The sequence below is a fragment of the Pristis pectinata genome, chromosome 8, assembly GCF_009764475.1.
Source record: "Pristis pectinata isolate sPriPec2 chromosome 8, sPriPec2.1.pri, whole genome shotgun sequence".
Lineage (NCBI taxonomy): Eukaryota > Metazoa > Chordata > Chondrichthyes > Rhinopristiformes > Pristidae > Pristis > Pristis pectinata.
In genome coordinates this window covers 38600630-38623326 of record NC_067412.1, presented here as the reverse complement: position 1 = coordinate 38623326, position 22697 = coordinate 38600630, and the positions used below count along the sequence as shown (strand labels likewise).

The window sequence follows — 22697 nt, the reverse complement described above, 5'->3', positions numbered from 1 at the left end:
GCGGGGGAGGTGGAGAGAGCAGATCCACTGGGGGATGGGTCAAAGAAGAGCAAAAATGGGGGTAGAAAAAAGACTAGGAAAGGGAAGAAAAGAAGCATGGTTGGAGGGGGTGCGGGGATTATGTAAAGTGGGAGAATTCAATCTTCATGCCATTAGGCTGCAAGGTTCCAAGATGGAAAATGAGGTGCTGTTCCTCCAGTTTGCACTTGGAATTCTCCTGGCAGTGGAGGAGGCCGAGGACTGACATATCTGTGGGAGGGGAAGTTGAAGTAACTGGCAATGGGGAAATGCAGATCGCTGTTACAGACAGAGCACAGGTGTTCTGTGAAACGGTCACCTAGTCTGCGTTTGGTCTCACCAGTGTAAAGGAGTCCACACTTGGAGCACTGAATGCAGTAGGTGATATTAAGGGAGGTGCAGGTGAATCTCTGTCTCACCTGAAAGGACTGTTTAGGTCCCTGGATGAAGGTGATGGAGATGGTGTAGGGGCAGGTGTTGCACCTATGGCTGGGGCAGTGGAAAGTTCCCGGGGTGGGAGCGGGATGGGTGGGGGGGGGTGAACTAGGGAGTCACGGAGAGAGCAGTCCCTGCAAAAGGCAGAAAGGGGTGGGGAGGGTAAGATATACTTGGTAGTGGGGTCCTGCTGGAGATGGCAGGTGCGGCGGAGAATGATGTGTTGGATACATAGGCTGGTAGGATGAAATGTGAGGACAAGGGGGACCCTATCCCTGTTGGGTCTGGGAGGGGTGGGAGTGAGAGCAGAGGTGCGGAAAATGGCAAGATATGGGCACGAGCTCTCTCGACCACAGTCAGGGGGAAGCCACGGTTAGAAAAGAAGTTGGACATCTTGGATGTCGTGGAGTGGAAAGACTCATCATGGGGTGAGCACATGGTCGAGGAGTGGGCGAGCAGAGGAGATCACAGAGGGGGAGCAGTGAGAGAGGGACACACAAAGCTCCTGTCTTAGTGTTTTTCATCTAGATTCCAGCATCTGCAGTCCTTTGTTTCTCTGAGATTGTCAGTGGACAGTCGCAAAGCAACTATGTTTCCAGCAGCACCACACTGGACTGGGAACCCTGTACACCAAGCCTCCTAATTACATTTTGTTCCACCACACTGCCGTGATTCCCAGTTCCTGTTCCTCCAATCTCACTCTCCATTCCTTGAGGCCCAAGCCTGATTTTTCCACACCAAATCCTCCTGTCCATACCCCCAATCCTGCTCTCAGTCCAAGACCCTGACCTCCACAGTGAATCCAGCCACAGACTGATCTAGATTTTGCAGAGGCCCTGACTGATCCAAATAATTCCCAATCTGCACTACAGGCCATCCTTTGTCCCCATCTGGTTTCAGGGGACATTTCTGTTTAAGTACCTAATGCTCATTCAGTTGTGCCCAAGGCCTTGGACCTTAGGTACAATTAAATTTGCAGTGGGGTCTCACGACGGGGGCAGTTTATAGGGGCAGCTGCTCTGCTGGTCTGTGGCTACACTAGAAGTTCTTGGCACATCTGTATCCCAGCTCAAGGTTGAGCTTCCATTTTGACAAACTAAACCCAACTTCAGCAACTTTTTACTTGCTGAATCAGAAATAAATCCAATTTCTTGTTGAACGGTTCAATTGAATTAACAGGTGACATCCTACCTCAAGGGACATGCCCTCATTCTTCTTTCCTGCTATAACAATTGCTATTAATGTAGTACCTTTAATGGGACAAAAATATTCCAAGATCTCTCACCTGGCTGGTATGTTGAGCAATGTTCAGGAGATATCAGGGAAGATGACCAAAAACTTGGGCAACTAGTTTAAAGGAGTACAATAAAGAAAGAGACAGTGTTTGAGAAGAGCAGACATTTAAATTGGTAAATTGGTTTATTATTGTCACATGTTCTGAGGTACAGTGAAAAACTTTGTTTTGCATGCCATCCATACAGATTATTTCATCACATCAGTGCATTAAGGTAGTACCAGGGAAAACAATAACAGAATGCAGAATAAAGTATTACAGTTAGAGAGAAAGTGCAGGCAGGCAGACAAAAATGTGCAAGGCCATAACAAGGTAAACTGTCAGGTCAAGAGTCCACCTTACCATACTAGGTGGACCATTCAATAGTTTTATAACAGCAGATAGAGGATGATTAGGGTTTTGTGAATGAACACATGGCAACTAATAGTGGAGCAATTCCATGAAGAGAGACCAGAATGTGTAACTTTATCAGTAAGTTATAGAGCAGGAGGAAATTGCAAAGGGAGGAGGAAATCACAGACAAGCTATCTTATTAGAATCCTGAAATGTATAGCATAGAATGACACCCTACCACCCAGTATGTCTGCATTGGTCTAAAAACAGATTGCATAGGTTAACTGAGTTTTTCATTCTTAACAATAAAACCAGAGAAATACACCTCCTGAGGCCTACCTAGAAACCGGTTTTTATTATTTTAACCATAAAACTTTATACAGCAATAAGATCTCAATCATGCAGAACTTACATTTTGCTTAAAGTCTGCCCACAGGGCTAACTGAACCAAAAATGAAAGCATGGAAATTGAAAGAAATTCATGGCTCTTGTTATGGATCTTCAGTGGCCATACTTTGTGAAAGCAGTGAGGGCTTCTGTCACTGTGGCCAAATTGAACTGCATTATGATCACTCCCTCCAAAATGCTTTCCTACTGCCACACCCCTTTCACTAGTCCAGGTTCAAAACCTAAAACTAAGTCCAGTACAGATTGAAAAAGTTCTCCTGAATGGATTTCAGCAACACTGCTCCATCCAATATTGTTGCTGTCCTGGTTAGTTATGGTATTCCAACTATTATTTTTGTCTCTTTTCAGACATTTGCCCACATATTTGAACTTCTACTTTCCCTCTGTTTGGAGACAGATTATACATTCCTATCTACGTGACTGTCTGTCTTTTTTTGTTCTTCAATCCATATGGATCATTCATTGATCTTCCTGGCATATCTTGCGCTGTTTGCTAACAAGTGAACTACTCCAAGCAGTAAAAATACAAGGCCAAGATTTTCACTGTTCAGCAAAGAGCAGAAAGTGTGCTTTATATATTCACTTAGAATTGAGACAAATAGTATTTCTTGGGCAGTTAGGCTCTGAGAGATTTGACCGGAACAAACAATGGCATTGACCTTCTGGGATTATTCTATGTAATTTTTTATAGTTTTCTTAAATTGGTAAATTGGTTTATTAGTGTCACATGTACCAAGGCACAGTGAAAAACTTTGTTTTGCATGCCATCCATACAGATCATTTCATCACAACAGTGCAGTGAGGTAGTACAAGGGAAAACAATGACAGAGTGCAGAATAAAGTGTTACAGTTACAGAGAAAGTGCAGTGCAGGCAGACAATAAAGTGCAAGGCCATAACGAGGCAGATTGTGAGGTCAAGAGTTCATCTCATCATACTAGGGGACCGTTCAACAGACTTATAACAGCGGGATAGAAGCTGTCCTTGAGCCTGGTAGTACATGCTTTCAGGCTTTTGTATCTTCTGCCCGATGGGAGGGGGGAGAAGAGAGTGTGAACAGGGTGTGTGGGGTCTTTAATTATATTGGCACCTTTACCAAGGAAGCGAGAAGTGTAGACAGAGTCAATGGACTCTATCTACATTGCTTACTGCCTCCGTTTGACCTTAGAAAAGTGTAGATCTTTTGGAGAGTTTTTATCAGTGCAACCCATTTCCTGAGACACATGGTATATAAGTTCCTGAAGAATTTGTACCACAGTAAAAGTGTCAACTTGGACCTTTTCTGTTTTGCTAATCAGGGCACTAGCTCTGCTCAGCCTCCTTCCTTGCAGACCAGCTGTTTCACACAGGCAACTTTTGTGTCCTGCTGTATTGAACAGATTTTACATAGAATTGATTCAGTTGTCCATCAAAACAAAAGTAAAAAGAAAACTACTATATGGAGGATTTCCTGTGGTTGTCAATTACACCAGGAACCTATGCTAGATTTTCCACAAGCATTACATAATCTTAACAACTACTCTGCAGTGAGTATCCCACACAGCTTATTATCTCAGAGCAGGCAAGGATTCAAAGAATGACAAGAGGTCTTGGAGGATGCAAATGAAACATGGAAATGGGACAAGTAGGCAAAACAAAATAAAAAAGATGCATTCAAGCAGCAAGAAAATGAAACCACTGAACAGTCACAAATGAGCAAACATATCCATGATACCAATGTTGATGGTTTCTTGAAGCATAAAGCAAGAACATGCCAAGGTAGTGTACAGAACCCTTCTTAATTTTGAATACTTTCTCTGGAGTAACAGAAACAAAGTGCTGTGACCATAATATGTACCACTTGTAGTACATGAAGTGGTCTTTCATGTTGCATACTGTTGTCTAAATTTAGATTATTTCACAGGGACAGCTTGGTTACTTTCCAGAAATGAACAAATGCAAGAGCTAACCAAGATCCTTTTTATTTTAATTTATTGTTTTTTCTGTATTACTGGAAAGACTAGCACTTATTGCCCATTCCTAACTGCCCTTGAGAAAGTGATCATGAAGTGCCTTCTTGAAAAGCTGCTTTAGACCTAGCAACAATGAAGGAAAGGCAATATATTACAAGTCAGGATGGTGTCTGACTTAGAGGGGAACCTGGAGGTGGTGATGTTCCCAGAAGCCTGAAACCTCTGCCCTCCTGAATGGTAGCAGTCATGGTTTTGGGAAGTCCTGATGGAGTAGCACAGGCAAGTAACGGCAGTGGAGTTTGTAGGTGGTACACACTGCAGCACACTGCAACAAAGGGCTGCTTTATCCTGGATGATGTCGAGTTGTTCAAAGGGTACTTATCCAGCCAAGTTCAGTCTGTTCCACCACGCACCTGATGTGCCTTGTAGATGGTGGAAAAGCTTTGGGATGTCAGGACGTGTGGCATGGGCTGCAGGGTATCCAATAAGGATTTGAAACTATGTTCAAGTAAAGGTGCCAAGGATATGATCCACTTTGCCATCCTTTGAGATCCCACTATCACTCATCTTTTTTTCAAACAATTTGATTCACTCTGAATGGTCCAGTTGAGCCTCTGGTTAACGATGACCCCCAGGATGTTGATGGTAATTCCACTGATGGCAATAGCAGTAATAATGCCATAAAACATCAAAGTAGTTAGTCCCTCACTTGCTGGAGATCATGCCTGGCGCATTTGTGGAGGAATTAGACTTGGCACTTCTCAACCCATGCTTGAATATTGTCTAGGTCTTGCTCTGCAGGCATGAGCTTTTTCACTTACTGACAAATTGTTATTGGTTTATTATGGTCACATATACTGAGGTACAGTGGAAAAACTTGTCTTGCATACCATCCATACAGATCAATTCATTACACAGGCATTGAGGTAGTACAAGGTAAAACAATAACAGAATGCAGAATAAAGTGTAACAGCTACAGAGAAAGTGCAGTGCAGGTAGACAGTAACGTCTACCATTCCATTGCAAATGATGCAATCAACAGCAAGCATCAACTTCTGACCTTATGAAGGAAAGAAGACCATTGGTGAAGCAGCTTAGGGCGCATTGCCCTGAGGAATACCTGCAGTGATGTCCTAAGGCTGGGATGACAGATTTCCAACAATCACAGACATCTTTTTCTTTTTGAGACATGATTCCAACCCACGGAGTATTTTCTTCATGATGCCCACTGGGTTTAGTTTTTACCAGGGCTCCTTGATGCCAATTGCTCCTTCAAATGCTGCCCTGATGTCAAGGGCAGTCATTCTCACCTCAACTCTGGAATCCAACTTTTTGGTCCATGTTAGGAACAAGGTTGTAATGAGTCTGGAACCGAGTGTCCTTGTGAACCCCAAACTTTCCATCAATAAGTTATTGGCAAGTAAGTGCACTTGATACCACTGCCAATGACATTTTGCTGATGACTGAAAGTCAACTAGTTGGATAGTAATTAGCCTGACTGGATTTGTCTTGCTTTTTGTGAGAAGGACATATCTGTGTAGTTTTCCACATGATCAGGTAGATGCCAGTGTTGTAACTGCACTGGCATAGCCTGGGTGGACGTGCCACTGGTTCTGGAGTGAAGCTGTGTGGTTCCATGGCTTTTGCTGCTTCTATTGCTTTCATGTGTTTCTTGCTATTATGGAAGATGAATGGAATGGGTGTGTGGGGATCCTTGGAGCAAGCTGAGATCGATCATCTATTTGGCATTTGTAGTTGAAAATAATTGTGCATGCTTCAGTATTGTCTTCAGCAGTCACATGCTGGGTCCGGTCATTGCTGAGGATGCAAAAGTATTTGGAACCTTCTCCTCTTCCCAGCAGCTGTTTGATTGTCCACCATTATTAACAACAAAATAAAGTGTTTTTGCTGCTTTGTGTGTATGTAGTTCTGCACTACAGCTTCACCAGGTTAGCACCTCATGTTTAGGGACACCTGGTATTTTTCGCAGCATGCCCTTGTCCACTCCTCATTGAACAAGGATTGACCCCATGGCTTGTATACTGGGAGAGTAAATGCTACAGATGTGATGGTGTATATGGCTGGTGCTGATGATCCACAGCAGCCCACGGGTGTCCAGTTTACAGCAGCCAGAACAGGCTTGACAGGTCAGTTGGCCTACTCCTGCTCCTATTTCTTATGTTCTTAAACCCCAGTGTCCTTGAAGTAAAGTAGTGGAGTGAGAGAAGATGCAAATGTTTCCCTCCACTCTCTGAGGCCAATAATGGAAATTGCAGTTCATACTATTTTTGCACTTTTATAGCTGAGGGTGACTTGAATGATGACTAGAAACTAAAGTGGAATAACATAAACCAAAAGTTTAAAAAGATCACTCGAAGGTAGTTATGGACAGTGAAGGCTGTTGGATTGAGATGGCTGAAATGTTGGATGTGGGATCTCCAGGCCATGCTACAGGTGGAATGGGAAGTACCTGACAGGTGGGTGGGATTTGGTGCACTCCGTCCATTGATACCAAGAACAGGCTTGACGGGCCAGTTGGCCTACTCCTGCTCCTATTTCTTATGTTCTTGTTCTTATGATCTGTCTCCCCTCTGATGCTGCCTGACCTGCTGAGGTTTTTCTGAAGACATCCAGCATCCACAGCTTTTGCACTTGTGTACCAAGGAATCAACTGAGGATACTTATACAAAGAAAGGATGTCTTTTAGTGTAATCTCTGCAGCAGATGGAGTTGGTTGTGGAGATATCAACAAAACAAAATGTCTAAGAACATCAACAAAGGTGAGAGATGGTTCAGCAAATTTCCACAAACAATGGGACTCAATTAATATCTACATGAAGAATGAAAGAAATGAGTTGCATTTTTACCAGGTCAGGAAACCCCAAGGCGATTTATAGCCAGTCAATTCTTTTGAAGAGCAGTCAACTAGCACCGAATGCCAGTTCAGTGACATTTAGCAGCTGGGAGGCCTATTAACGAAGGCCTAGGAACACAGAGCAGTCACTATGCTGAGGGCAACAGTAATGGAGAAGAGCACTTCTATTTGCTCTGAAGCAAGCCTAACCATCCACAATGCAAATATTTCCCACACAACTAGGCAAAATATGGCCATGTTCAAAATAAATAAAAGGCTAACACTTTCAGCTCAACTACTCATGCACACAATTGTATTTGTGGATCACTTGCCTCAGTTCCACTACCTCCAAGGAAGTTAAAACTGGGCTGTTTAAGTCACAGTATGCTGACATGGAAAAAAATTACTAATTGTTTTAATTATTAACTTGGAACAGGCCACAATGGATCACAGGGGAGCAAAGAGACATGTAATTAAAAACATTTTCTTTTGCGTTTGAATTTTTGAACAAAGTAAAAGAAAAATGATGTGAGGCATTTATTATAATGTCAGGAAGATGCTGTAAAAATAAACGTGCCATGGCTGAGGAGTCCAGAACTAATGTAAACACCACAAATCCTTTGCAAGCTGAACTTGAGCAGGTCCTCTAGCACTGCCCATCCCACGTGTGGAGCAAAATTCCATCAACAAATAAACCTGTAGTGTTACAAGTCACTTAAACTGAGCCTCCATGAACTGTGTCAGATCACTCAGAAACAAAGTCTGCAGCATCAAGTATCTCAATAATGCAACTCACAGGGTTTCTTTTAATATTCCATCAACACATACAGTGAGACTCTAGTTTGAGGTGATGGGAGTTACATAGCTGGGAAGGTAACACTGTACCAACTGGGAAAGGTTGCAGTGACATCAGGATAATGAGCAAAGGGCAGGCTTTAACCTCAGAGAATAAAAATGCTGGGTAGGGAGGAGAGCACAGAATCAGCTGAGAAACTGGCGTGGCACAGTTTGGAAAGCAGGGCTACTGGGGAAATGTACCCGTGGACTAGGACAACAATGTAGAACTAATGGTACATGACTTGTAAAGTTTGGTGGTTAATACAATATTGTTTGGGGGCATGTTGCTACATACTTTGAGAAGCTTATTTAGCAGAGAAGGGCAGTGCAGCACTCTTGGAAGGGGCCTCTTCATGATCAGATGGACAACTTTCATTTGGAAACTCAATACAGCAGTACAGAAACGAGAATCAAAGAAATGGGAAGAAAAGTAGTGAAAATTTCATGCTGAAAGGAACCAAGAAATAAAGGACGGAAATTAAACCCAACAAGCTACTATTTCTTCAGTACCTTTCGTGACCTTCGTATATCCCAAAGTATCTTAGCGTGAATTTGTTTAGTACTTAACATTATTGTAATGTGGGGAAATGCTGCACACAGTAATTGGTTAACTGACTAATTAAACTCACTTTTGAAATAAAGAAAGAAAGTGCCTTTTATGACCTCAGGACTTCCAAAGCACTTTAAAAGCAATGAAGTTCAGATGAAGGGTCTTGACCCAAAGTGTCGACTGTCCATTTCCCTCCACAGATGCTGCCTGACCTGCGGAATTCCTCCAGTAGCTAATTTTTTGCTCAAGGTTCCAGTATCTGTATTCCCTTTTGTCTCCAAGTACTGTTAAGAAATAGGAACCACATTTGGCAACTTGAGCAAAATTGGATCTACAAACTGCAATGTAACAATGTCCCATAATCTATCCGGTGAAATGGATAATTATTGGTCATGACAGTGAAAATGTACCTTATTTTTATTGAATAAGAGCACTTAAATCCACCTGGAAGGATAGATGGTACTTCCATTTTCCAAAGAAAATAGAAGCTGACAATGAAACACTCCTGAGGTACTGCACTTTGTTCCAAGACATAAGATGCTTGGTTGCCCCATTACAGGAAGGACGTAGAAGCTTTGGAAAGGGTACAGAAGTGGTTTACCTGGATTAGAGGGTATGAAATACAAGGAGAAGCTGACAAACTTGGGTTGTTTTCTCTGGAGCATCGGAGGCTGAGGGGGGACCTGATAGAAGTTTATAAAATTATGAACAGTATAAATAGGGTAGGCAGTCAGAATCTTTATTCCAGGGTAGAAATTTCAAATACTGGAGAACATGCACATAAGGTGAGGGGGGGAAGTTTAAGGGAGATGCGTGGGGCAAGTTTATTTTCACACAAAGAGTGGCAGGTGCCTGGAACAGGCTTCCAGGTGTAGTGGTGGAAGCAAATACGATAGTGGTGTTTAATAGACTTTTAGATAGTTACATGAAGATGTAGAGAATGGAGGGGTATGGATCATGTGCAGGCAGAAGAGATTTAATTTAATTTGGCATCATGTTCAGCGCAGACATCATGGGCCTAAGGGCCTGTTCCTGTGCTGTACTGTTCCATGTTTTATGCTATGATATAGGCCGGGGAACATTTTTAATTTTGTTTAAGTCACATAAGAACATAAGGGCAAAGATGAAGGTTGAATCCTAATCAAAGTGTTAGTGCTATTAAAACAATATATAAGGGGAATAAATACAAACTTTTTAAGATCATTTGCAATTTTAATAAGTAAACTTGAACTTGTAATCTTGTATCACTGATGCTTTAATCATTACCTGCTTTGGATTACTTGAATTCTTTTGCTTAAAAAAGTTTGAAACATAATAAAACAAGTGATGTGCAAGGTAATTGTTCACAGGCAGATTCTAAGGCTATCACTTGGCACATTCTTCTTTTAGAATAGCAGCTTGGTTACAGTAAACATTTGGAAACCAATTTCTGAAACAGTTGCTGAAAATAACCAGTCAGGTGCTAAGCAGAGTTTAAAGAAAGACACACTGCCTGATTTTGAGTAAGTGGAAGAATTATTTCCTCCCCTTGTGTATCACCTGAAAGAACTAGATTCCTACACTTTGTCAGGTATGCATTAGCATACAGACCTGTCAGTTGTTTATGTGAAGTTACCATTACCAAACTGGCAGAGAGTATATTAAAGCATTCAAAAGAATCTCAAGTGAGAGTTAAAAATGTTATCAGAAGGGATTTTCTTATTACTACAGGAGCATTGTACTCACTCAGGTGAAACGTTTCAGTGCTACCCAAATTAGAAGCATTGCTCATTCTTCCTTCTGTAGTGAGATTACTCACGAATCCCATTGAGATTACTCATGAATCCCACTGAGATTACTGTCTCCCCCACAGAGACTGCTCACTCCCCCGCAGAGACTGCTCACTCCCCCGCAGAGACTGCTCACTCCCCCGCAGAGACTGCTCACTCCCCCGCAGAGACTGCTCACTCCCCCGCAGAGGCTGCTCACTCCCCCGCAGAGGCTGCTCACTCCCCCGCAGAGACTGCTCACTCCCCCGCAGAGGCTGCTCACTCCCCCGCAGAGATTGCTCACTCCCCCGCAGAGACTGCTCACTCCCCCGCAGAGACTGCTCACTCCCCCGCAGAGATTAGTCATCTTCCCCCCTCAGATTACTCACCCCCACAGAGATTACTTGCCCCCATCAGATTACCCACCCCCTGCAGAGAATACTCATTCCCCCCCACCACTTCCCCTGCAGGGGTTACTTCTCCTCATCCTCTCTGCAGAGAGATTGCTCACTCCCTCAGAGTGACTACTTACTCCTTCCGCAGTGATTACTCACCTCACACAACCATTACTCACTCCCTCTAGAATGTGATTACTCACCCCCCTCTGCTGAACAATTACTCACTCCCTCTGCAATGAGGTTATTCCTGCTTTCTTCAGCAAGATTACTCACTCCATTTAAGTTAACCATGAACACCAGTTTATGTTCCAACTTTCTGACTGATACTTGGTTACGTTTCAACCTGTCAGCAAAAGCCTGGTTAATTTCAGTCCACAGAGTGACAATCCATTAAATTTGAAATGCTGACTGTTGCTTGATTAAATTTCAGCTTCAGAATAACCTTAGAAGTTTCACCCATCACGGATGACTAAATTCTAATCGACCAACTGATTTTTGGTTAAATTCTAGCATGCCAGTCTGCCAAGTGGGGTTTAGTTAAATGCAAATCTGCCATGTCATCTTTAGTGAAAATCCAATCAGCCTGATGACTTTGGTTAAATCTCAACCTACTGGCTAGTGCTGATGAAATTAACATTTAGTTTAATTTCAATTTGATGACAGATGTTTGGTTATATTCTATCCTGCTGACTGATGTTTGATTATATCTCAACCTATCAACTGATACTTGGTTAAGTCCCAACCTGTTGACAGACATTTGGTTAAATTTCAAACTGCTGACTGATGCTGGGTTAAATCCCACCCCACTGATTGACACTTGGTTAAATTAAAACTTGTTGACTGACATTTGGTGTAATCCCAACCACTTGACTGACGTTTGGTTAAATTCAAAACTACTGACTAACATTTGGTTAAATTCCAACCTGCTGACTGACATTGATTAAATCCTAACCTGTCAACTAATGTTTGGTTACATCCCAACCGGTCAACTAACATTTGGTTACATTCCCACCTGTGGAGTGAAGTCTGATCAAATCTCGTCCAATGGATTGATGTTTGTATAAATTACAGCCTACAGACTGAAATTGGTTACGTTTCCATCTGACATCTAGTTAAGTTACGACCTGTTGACTTACATTTGGTTAAAGTCCAATCCGCTGACTAACCTTTGGTAAAATTTCCACCTGCCAACTGATGTTTGATTAAATCTCAATCTGTTGATGAATGTTAGGTTAAACTACAACCTGTTGCATGATGTTTAGGTGAATTCCAACTTGCCAACTGATATCTGGTTAAATCCCAACCTCTGAACAACATTCATTTAAGTTCAACCCCTGAACAACACTTGTTTAAGTTCAACCCACTATCTGCTGTTTGGTTAAAATCCAATCTTTCCGCTGATGTTTGGTTAAATTCCAATGTGTTGGACTGGCATTTGTTTAAATCTTAATTTGTTGAAATCTTAATTTGTTGACTAAAGGCTGGTTAAATTAAAATCTGTTGACTGATGTTTGGTTACATTGCCAAATGTTTAATGGTATCTGCCAACTGACATTTCATTCAAATCTAGTGTGACAATACATGTTTAGTTAAGTTCCAATCAGAAGATTGGAATCTGCTGAAATTCTAATCTGCTAACTAGTATTTAATTAACTTCAAAAGTACCTACTGATAAAGGGTTAATAGCAACCTGACATGGGACATTTGCTTAAATTCTAAACATCCGATTGACATTTACTTAAATTCTAACCTCCTAAGTGACATTTAGTTAAATTCTAGATTTCTGACTGACATTTGGTTAAATTCCAACCTGTTTGCTGACATTTGGTAAAATTCTAACCTTCTGACTGATGTTTGGTTAATTTCCATTCTGTCTACTGACAAATGGTTAAATTCCAAATTCCCTCCTGAGGTTCGGTTAAATACCAATCTGCCAACTGACATTTGGTTAAATTCCAATCTCCCAAATTACATTTGGTTAGGTTTCAGCCTGTGCTGATTAATGTACGATGAGCTTTATTCTTCCTTGTTCTGATTATGGAAGTACTTTATTTTAATGCTAAGATTATGCTATCATTATTTTTCTGTAATTTATAAGACTATGCACCTCCTATTAATGCACAACCTCATAAATTCTCATCAATATGACTTGCTTGATGAGAATTTAAAAGTGCAGTAATTCCTCAATTTATAAACATTTGATTTATGAAATTTTGCTAAAAGCTATTGACTCTCTGGGTTTTTGATTTTACAAACCTATATTTGGTTATAATAAATAGCATTCGACACTCTGCTCATAGGAATACACTGTATCAAAATGCATTTTCATTGATTTATGAAATTTTGCTGAATGAAACCTTCCAAGAATGCATCCCTTTTCTAAACCGAGGAATGGCTGTACATTAAGTTTAAATCTATTAATATATTAACTTTTCATAAAGAAGTGCAATATCTCAATTTGCCTTTGGCTGAATGATTGACTCAATCTTCCATTTCCACTCTCATTTAAATGAAAATCAAAAAAATACTGCAGATACTGGAAGTCTGAAACAAAAACAGAAAATGGTGACAAAGGGTCTCGGACTTGAAATGTTAACATTGTTTCTCTTTCCACAGAGGCTGCCTGACCTGCTGAGTCGTTCTCTGTTCATATTCCACTCTCACTTACTTTAATCTGCATGAAACTAGTTTATTTCAAGCACATAATTTCAGTTAGTTATTCACGCACAGTATGCTTTGTTTTTAGCATCTCTTCCAGCATGTATTATTGTATGAATTTCAATAAATCCTTCCACTTCTTTTTAACATTCATTTATGAGGATGTGGGCGTTCTGTCAAAACCAGCATTTATTGGCCATCCCAGGTTGCCCTCACAAAGACAGTGGTGAACACTTTTCCTGTACTATTGCAGTTCTTCTGGTGAGGTGCTATACCATCAGATAAGTAGTATTAAGACCCAGCATCAATAAAGGAACAGTGATGTATTTCCAAGTCAGGATGGTGTGTGACTTGGAGTGGAACCTGCAGCTGATGGTGTACCAATGATTATGATCAAGTCTGCTGAAAACTCCCCCGTTATTCACATATATGGGTTTAAGAAGCAAAATAATTAACTGATTATCTATAACAGCCACAAGGAACAGCATTTCCATCAGCAAATTTGATTGCACATAACACAAGTTCATCATGGAACAGAGCCCTTGAAATATGGACCAAAGTAATCAAGCCCTTGGAAAAGCTAGAAACAGATATGGTCCCCATTGGAGGCACTTCTGCAGTAAAGCTTTTGAAGAGGAAGGAACATTCACAAAGAATGCCCGCACTTTCCCCAGGACAAACTAACTCTCACGCTTCTGGAGCAAAGTGGAATGTCAAAGTGGAAACTGGTGAATAATTGAAGAATTAAGAGAACAAATATACATCGCAAAAAGTCCAAAATATGACATCTCCTAAATCATTGTAAAAAAAATCTGTCAGTAGTGCTTGATGAGTACTCCACTTTATATGCATATGTAAAGACTGCAGTCCTGAGATTTTAAAGATACACACCATGCCATTACATCAGGACACAACATATTGCAATTATACTGTAATTTCACATTGTTTTCTCCATTCAACTGCTCTTTCAGTGTAACTATGGAACATAGTCCTTGTCATTATTAAACCACTTAAACATTTATGGATAATCTAGAGCATTTTTACTAGCGTTGACGAAAAATAAAGCACTTGCCTGGAATGCAGCAAACCACATTAGCCAGTCGAGACGGTAATGGTATGGACTAATAATACACGGTCTCCGCTTCAGATCACCAGGTTTACACTTGAACTCATATTCCTCCCACAAGGCACTGGGATCTTTCGGATCCTCACTCATCGTCCCCTGAACTATGACTTCAGTCCGTTCCTTTGTAATACTGGGCAAATAAAGATACAATAGAAAATTTACAAAAAGATTTTTTTCTCTATGCCTGGACCACCCAAAATTATATGTTTATCACTTTTAAAGTAGATTTTATGTTTAACTTAAAGCCCAGAAACAAACCATTCAACCCAAATGGCCTCAGTGTTTTACGTGAGACTCCTATCTTTCTATTATCATCAACACTCGATTCCGTTTCTCCTTGGTACATACATCGAATGTTCCCTTAAATGCTTCTATGCTGTTTGCCTCAATTCCTACTTGTAGGATGATCACCTTTTGCAAGACACACTCAAATACAAAAACAAAGGTTGGAGTGTGGTATGGGAAAGATAGCAGTGCTGCCCAGTGGGGTTTTACAGATCCCAGTAACTTACCCCCGTTTTGTGTCACTCTGCCCGATTGCTGGTTTTGACAGTACAATAAGGAATATTAAAAACGAACGTCAGTATGGAAGCAAGTCCTGAGAAACAAGAGGAAAAATTGCAACACTGAGGCAAGCAGGTCATAAGCCATGATGAACGATTGCTAAGGGATAGCGAAAATATTAAATCTACAATGGCATCAAAACCTCAAACGAACCAATCCCAACAGATGTGACCAATCACACAAAGCACTGGATTCATGTCATAAATGGAGTGATGGGCTGGATAGCCTACTCCTGTTCCTATTTCTTGTGGCTTTAGCTTCAAATAATCTTGAAATTGAGAGCTGCACTCACAGCCGGAGTGATGGACAACATTATCAAGGCTGAACAATGCACTTCAGCAAGCTATAATATAAATCTTCAAAAAACCTGTATTATAAGACCAGGTTAAAAACAAATCTATGATGATCACACAAGTACTGCTCCCATGGGTAAAACAGCCAACTCCAATGCTGACTGTAGAAGGTAAAAGGATAAAAATAAAACATTGGCTCCTGGAAGTCCCATTTTTCTACAGTTTAAAAACCAGGCTTGAAGATAACATGAAAAACGTTTATTTTCTTTTCTCTTTGGATAAAAATTCAGGTGCACCAGACTACTCCCAGACATTCCGACTGTATATGTCATGCAAATAAATGGTGTGCCAGTTTTCTATTACAGACAATGTCCAGTGTAGCTTTACTAATAGAAACTTCCTGGAGCTGAAAGAGTTAAGCTGTTACCAGTGTATAAAGTGCCCTGCAGTCAGGCGGTGCACCTCATTAACGTATGACGTTTGTTCTAATTCCAGGTCACTAAATCAAAATTATTGAACAATTTTTAAAAGAAGAAAGTTCTTTGTGTCATTTGAATTATGCAAAATTCAACATCCATCACAAATGTCACTTCTTCCTATGGGGCAGACATTTTATTCAACATAAATTTCAACTGCACATCATCATTTATTAAAAGAAAACCGGTAACAGAGGTTTTCCCTGCTGTGAACTTCTATATTAATGATCCCCGCTGTGTAATGAATTGCTTAAATCTCCAGATTGCTTCTGGACTCTTGCTCAGCATTGGTTGACAGTATGAGGTGCTCCCAGGTGTCACTGAGCAAACATTTGCTGACCATGTGACAGCAACTCCCTGAATTATTACACTTAAAGCCTCCACAGGGAGTATTCTGGGGTAATTGGTTTGAATATAATTATGCCAGTTAACAACTCAAGGACTTAGTTTACATTTTTGTAAAATAATCAAACATTTATGGAGCCTTGAACTTTCCAGCACAGGAGGAGGCCATTTGGCCAAACATGCCTATGCTAGACCTTTGATAAAATTGTCCAATTTAATACCCCATAATCCATTAAAGTTTATCCCTAATTTGCACCTGTCTTTTGAAATCGCCAATGAATTCTGTTTCAAATCTTAAACACACAGGGTTTAAATCATGCTGAAATTATGTTGGAAATTAAAATTATATTACTGCCAAATTTGTCACCAAATTCTCAATTTGTTAGCTGCAGAATTCATGGCAATATACATGAAAGAAAGATTTTGCACCCTAATTAATGTCCAGAATGACAGTGAGTGACAAATATTTTCATCCTATGAGAGGACTTTATTGGCAATATCTCAGCAATCTGAGGAAGCTGTTGGGGAGCAATATTAGTAGATGGCTGAGACACTATGCACACCTCATTGAACAACGGTATCCACAGCTATGATAACAGCAAACTGAATTAGAAGGGACTGTGCTTTGAGAGGAAAGTAGAATGCGAGGAAGAGGATTAAGAATCAGAATTCCATCAGCTTTGAAGTTTGTAGCCCAGCATTGACCATGCTCTCAGTAATGGACACTCCACCTTATCCTGAGCACAACCTCTCCCATAGACATAAGGAGATGGACATGTGCCAGCCCTCTTTGGTTAGTTGCTGTTGCTACTTACCTATGACTTCTTGTCCAATGTGCTAACGAATGTCACACAATGCTTTTGGCTGCAGTGCCTCTCATTTTTAAATAGCGGGAGTGTAAACTATGAGATTGGGAAGTGAGGTATGCAGCAGTGCTAAACGTGTCAGGGTACAGTGGATAACACAAATATTAGGTGACAGATATATCTGACAAATTTCAAGACTGTGGTTCATTGAGCAGTGCCTAGGGTAGGTTTGCAGCTGGTGGGAGATGGCATGAACTGACCTTGACCACTCATGTGAGGTCACTGATTATCTTGCAGCAGTGCATCCAGGTCGCCAGGAGGCGCCTCCTGCCATTGACTGTCATGGCAATCTCCTCCCTCTGCCTTTCCAGTGTGCACCTGAAAACCCTCCTTGCCCACTGTAGAAAAAGGACCTCTCTTCCATTCTGCACCTCCTGCCTGTATTGTCTGAAAACTGTGGTACTTACTCTGTGGAACGCTGCTGTGTCAACCAATTTCAGATAACGTTCACCTCCGGTTCCTGCCCACCCCCCCCCCCCCCCCCCCCCCCCCCACCGATCCTCCTCTGCTCCCCCTATTTTTGTCCCCTTTCCCACACCCATTTTCGTTACCCTCCCAGTTCCATCCACCCATCACTCACATATTTCACCCAATGGCTCCCCCACCTCCCCCATTTGGTCCTGGTTCCATCTGCCTTTCACCTCGTCCCTAATGGTCCCCATTATCACCTCCTTTACTTATCGAAGTTCAACACTGGTAGCCTTTGCGTTCCTGTTTATCACCCTCCAACAGCTGTCTCCACCTTCACCCTCCCTTCACCCCACCTGGCTTCATCTTCATTTTTTTTGTCTGCCTCCATCCATCATCCACCTGCCTCTGTTTCCCAACTTCACCCCTCCCACCCCCCTACTTGGTTCAATCTGCCTGTCATCCAACCTACTCTACCCCCTGCTTTGTCCACCCGTCACTGTGGCCTCTGTCTCACCACTCCTCCTCTCCACTTTATACTAGCCATCTTCCGTCTCCACACTCAGTCCTGATGCAGGGTTTCAACCCAAAACATTGACAATTTCTTTCCCCCCACAGATGCTGCTCGAGCAGCAGATTGTTTGATGCTCCAGATTCCATCATCTGCAGTCTCTTGTGTCTCCACTGCTGTGTCATTCTTTAGCAGCTCCCAGATCAGGATGTTCCATATCTGTTGCAGCCACAATACACATCCCCTTTAAGATCTGAAAACTGTTCTCCCTGCTGAGATGTGCAGCCAATAAACAGCACAGTTAGTTCTGGTGCCACCCAACAATCAGCTATGTGAGTAGGTGGCACAAATCATATGGAGTCATAGAGTAATACGGCATGGAAACACACCCTTCAGCCCAAATCGTCTATGCTGACCAAGGTGTCCACCTAAACTAATCCCATTTGCTCATGTGTGGCTCGTATCCCTCTAAACCTTTTTTAATCATGTACTTATCCAAATGTCTTTTAAATGTTGTTATTCTACCCAGCTCAACTACTTTCTCTGGCAGCTCATTCCATATACACAGCATCTTCTGCATGAAGAAGATGCTCCTCAGGTCCCTTTTAAACCTTTCCCCTCTCACTTTGAACCTATGTCCTCTCGTTTTTTGGATCCCTTTCCCTGGGAAAAAGACTGTGTGAACTTGCCCTATCTATGCCCCTCATGAGTTTATACACCTCTATAAGGTCACCCTTCAGTCTCCTATGTTCCAGGAATAACCTGCCCTACCTGTGCCTATAACTCAGGCCCTCGAGTCCTGCAACAATCTCAAATGATTCCCTTGTTTTCAGGGCCTATTCAATGTAACCCTAACTATGGCTAAAGTTATTAGCAACCTGTGTAAAAATTAAGTCAACAATAAAATTATTTTGTAGAACTGGGAGCACTTGAAGTAGAATAAGTAAAACATCAGATCTCACCCTCTTTGTGACAAATTTCAACTCATTAGAGATAGTGCAAAATGATGTTTCTGTGAATGATGATAATATTATAAGATTACGGAGCTGTTCTTTGCTTCGTACCTTCCAAAGGCTCCATAGGTGTTGACAATTCGCAATGGATTGAAGGAAGTGTTCATCATTTGTTTTGAACTGAGCAGGTTTACAATCACCGGTAGACTGAGGTAAGCGATGAGAACCCCAATGGAGATATTCAGCACACGTCGAATGAAGGCACCTGAGAAAGAAAGTTTTGAAAATGACTGATTTAATACAATGTTGTAGGTCTATATACGAGTTTTGGAGATGGGAAGTGTTATATGGTGAGATAGATGTTATGATTGGCAGATATCCATTTATCACTTTTGTCTCTCCTCCTTCAAGACATTTCTCATAGTTCCTTGTGTGGCTTTGTGTCATATAGACAGATGAAAGACTAATGAGTGTCACAGGATTGACTTTGTGATCCTGACACACTGCCCTGGTCTCACACATCGAAACAAACTGGAACTTGAGTAGAGGAGAATCAAATAATGGCAGCAGCGGCTAACACATTCCAACCAGGTCAGGCAGCACCTGTGTAAAGTGAAACAGAGTTAACGTTTCAGGTTGAAGACTCTTCTTCAAGGTCTGACAAACGATCTGAAATGATAACTCTGTTTCTCTTTCCACAGATGCTGCCTGACCTGCTGAGTGTTTCCAGCATTTTCTGATTTCATTTCAAATTTCCAGCATCTGCAGTTTTTTGATTTCCAACCAACAAGAGGCCCCATGGTTCCCACTCACTGAATGCTGAACAACACATATGTGACCACAACATCAGTGCAGATGCTGGATGCTGACCTTCCGATTCCTCAAATATCATCCAAAGTGTGTAAAACTCAGTTAGAGAGCACGTGAAATGTTAACCATGCACCTGAGTGAATGCAGCTAGAACAACACTGGTTCTTGACAGTTCACTTGATTGGAATGCCTGCAACCAGACTCAATATCCACCCACTTTAAAAAGCATCTCCCTTTCTCCAAATGTGACTTCCAGGAAAGACGGGAAATTTTTGTAGATGCACCATAGGAAGCATCCTATCCGGATGCATTACGGTTTGGTATGGCAACTGCAGTGCCTGAGACAGCAAGAAACCGCAGAGAATTGTGAACATAGCTCAGCACATCACAAAAACCAGCCTCCCCTCCATGAACTCTGTCTACACTTCTCGCTGCCTCGGTAAAGAGCCAACATAATCAAAGACCCATCCCACCAAAGACATTTTCTCTTCTTCCCCCTCCTATCGGGCAGAAGATACAAGAGCCTGAAGGCACATAGCACCAGGCTCAGGTCAGCTTCTATCCTGCTGTTATGAGGCCATTAAACAGACCTCTTGTACGAAAAGATGGATTCTTGACCTCACAATCCACCTCGCTATGGCCTTGCACCTTATTGACTGCCTGCACTGCAGTTTCTCAGTAACTGTAACGCTATATTCTGCATTCTGTTATTGTTCTTCCTTTGTGCTACCTCGATACACTGATGTGATGAAATGATCTGTATGGATGGCATACAAAGCAAAGTTTTTCACTGTACCTCGGTACATGTGACAATAATAAACCAATTTACCAACTTTGAAAGAATATTGTGAGAACACCAACATCTCCAAGTCACCTAAATCTCACACCATCCCTAACATAGATATTTACCCCCACTGCATCATCTTTACTCCATCAATATTCCAGTTTATTTCACATAAAACCATTGAAAACATACTGCCATTCAACACTCTCTACTCAGGGAAGCCATGAGCAAGCAAAAGATGTGGACTCAGCAGTCTCTTGAGAATATATTTTTGGAACACAAGAAAATAGGAGCAGGAACAGGCCATCAGGGCTGCCCACCATTTGGTATGATCATTGTTTGATCTATGCTGGCCTCAACTTTTCTCTACATTTTCCATACTCCTTTACTCCTCAATCTATCAAATATTTATCCACCTCCACTTTAAACACTTCTAATGATCCAGTTACCACCAACCATTGTGACAGAGAATTCCAGAGATTCAGTACCCTCCATGAGAAGAGATTTCTCCACACCAGCCCCTTATCTTCTTGTCGAGAATCTCCCACTGGTGAAGACATCTACCCTGTCAAGTCCCCTTAGGATCTGATATGTCTGAATAAGGTCACCCCTCATTTTTCTAAGCTCCAAGGAATACAGGCCCAAAATGTTTAGTCTCCTGTGGTCGGACAACACTCTCAACCCGGGAATTAGCCTGGTGCATCTCCTATGGACTGCCTCCAAAGTTACTATATCTCTTTTTAGGTAAGGGGACCAAAACTATACACAGTATTCCAGCTGTGGCCTCACAGATACCTTGCACAATGTCAACAAAATCTCCCTATTTTTAAACTCCAACTGCTTTGCAACGAAGGCCAAAATGTCATTTGCCTTCTTAACTACTTGTTGGACTTGCCTGCTAATGTTTTGTGATTCATGCACTAGAACACCTCAATCTCTCTGCACTTCACTCACTTGCAGCCTCTCCCCATTTGGATTATAATCTGCCTTTTGATTTCTCTTACTGAAGTGCACGATCTCACACTTCCTCATATTAAACTCCTTTTTCCAGTCTTTTGCCCATTCACTCTATCAATCTATATCCCATTGCAGAATCACAGTATCCTTATCACAACATGCCTTTCCACCTATTTTCCTATCATTGGCAAATTTTGAAACTTTATATAACGTTCCTTCCTCCAGGTCATTAATGTAAATAGTGAAAAATTGTGGACCAAGAATGACATGCAAGTTTTCTTTCAAAATGCATTTCCTCCCTTCCTATGAGCTATTTAGTTTTTTGCTGCTGGATCCCAAAAACTTCTGTCTCTGGTCTACCACTAGCCGTTACCACTTCATATACCCTAGTCTTCAATTTAACATTACTTCCTTTGTTAACCATGGTTTATGTCTCTTTCTCATGGAATCCCTCTTTTTGATTGGGATAAACTTTCGCTGAGCATTACAGACTAGCTGTTTCAATATCTGTCACTGTTTCTCTACTGACCTGTCTCTTAGCTCATTTACCCAGTCAACCTCGGACAACTCCTCCCTCACACCGATATAATTGCCCTTATTTAAACTGAAGACACTGGTTATAGACCTATGGTGTTCATCCTTGGAATTCTATAATATCATGGTCATTACTCCCTTGTGGATCTTTAACCACAAGATCTCTATTAATCCTTCCTCATTACATAAGACCAAATCTAAAATAGCCCATTCTTGGGTAGGTTCTGCAATGTACTTATCTAAAAAACAATCTCTTACACATTCCACAAATTCTTCTTCTACGATATCCTTGCCAGTTTGATTTGTCCAATCAATATATAGATTACCACCTCCCATGATAGTTACAGTTCCTTTCAAATATGCCCTTGATACTTTCCCATTTATGCACTGACCCATCGAGAAGTCACATTTTGGAGGCCAATAGATTCTTCCCATCCTTGTCTTCCTTCCCCTGATAAATCACAAATTAATCAATGGTTTCTTAGTGCAATTTTATGTACTCAACCTAATGACGTATACCTGGATTATAAATTATTATAAAATAAATTGTTGAATACATACAAATTACAAGTTCAACAAGTCCCTA

The 22697-nt window shown here is 41.4% G+C and overlaps 1 protein-coding gene across 1 annotated transcript in view; it reads right to left on the bottom strand.

The window, feature by feature from the left end:
* Positions 1-22697, bottom strand: part of lmf1 (lipase maturation factor 1) — a 560127-nt gene that overhangs the window by 65183 nt on the left and 472247 nt on the right. Inside the window, exons 8-9 of the mRNA XM_052021392.1 lie at positions 19138-19291; positions 14557-14740 (exon numbers count right to left, since the gene is read on the bottom strand). Of these exons, the coding sequence (XP_051877352.1) occupies positions 14557-14740; positions 19138-19291 (338 nt within the window). The remainder of the gene's footprint in view (positions 1-14556; positions 14741-19137; positions 19292-22697) is intronic.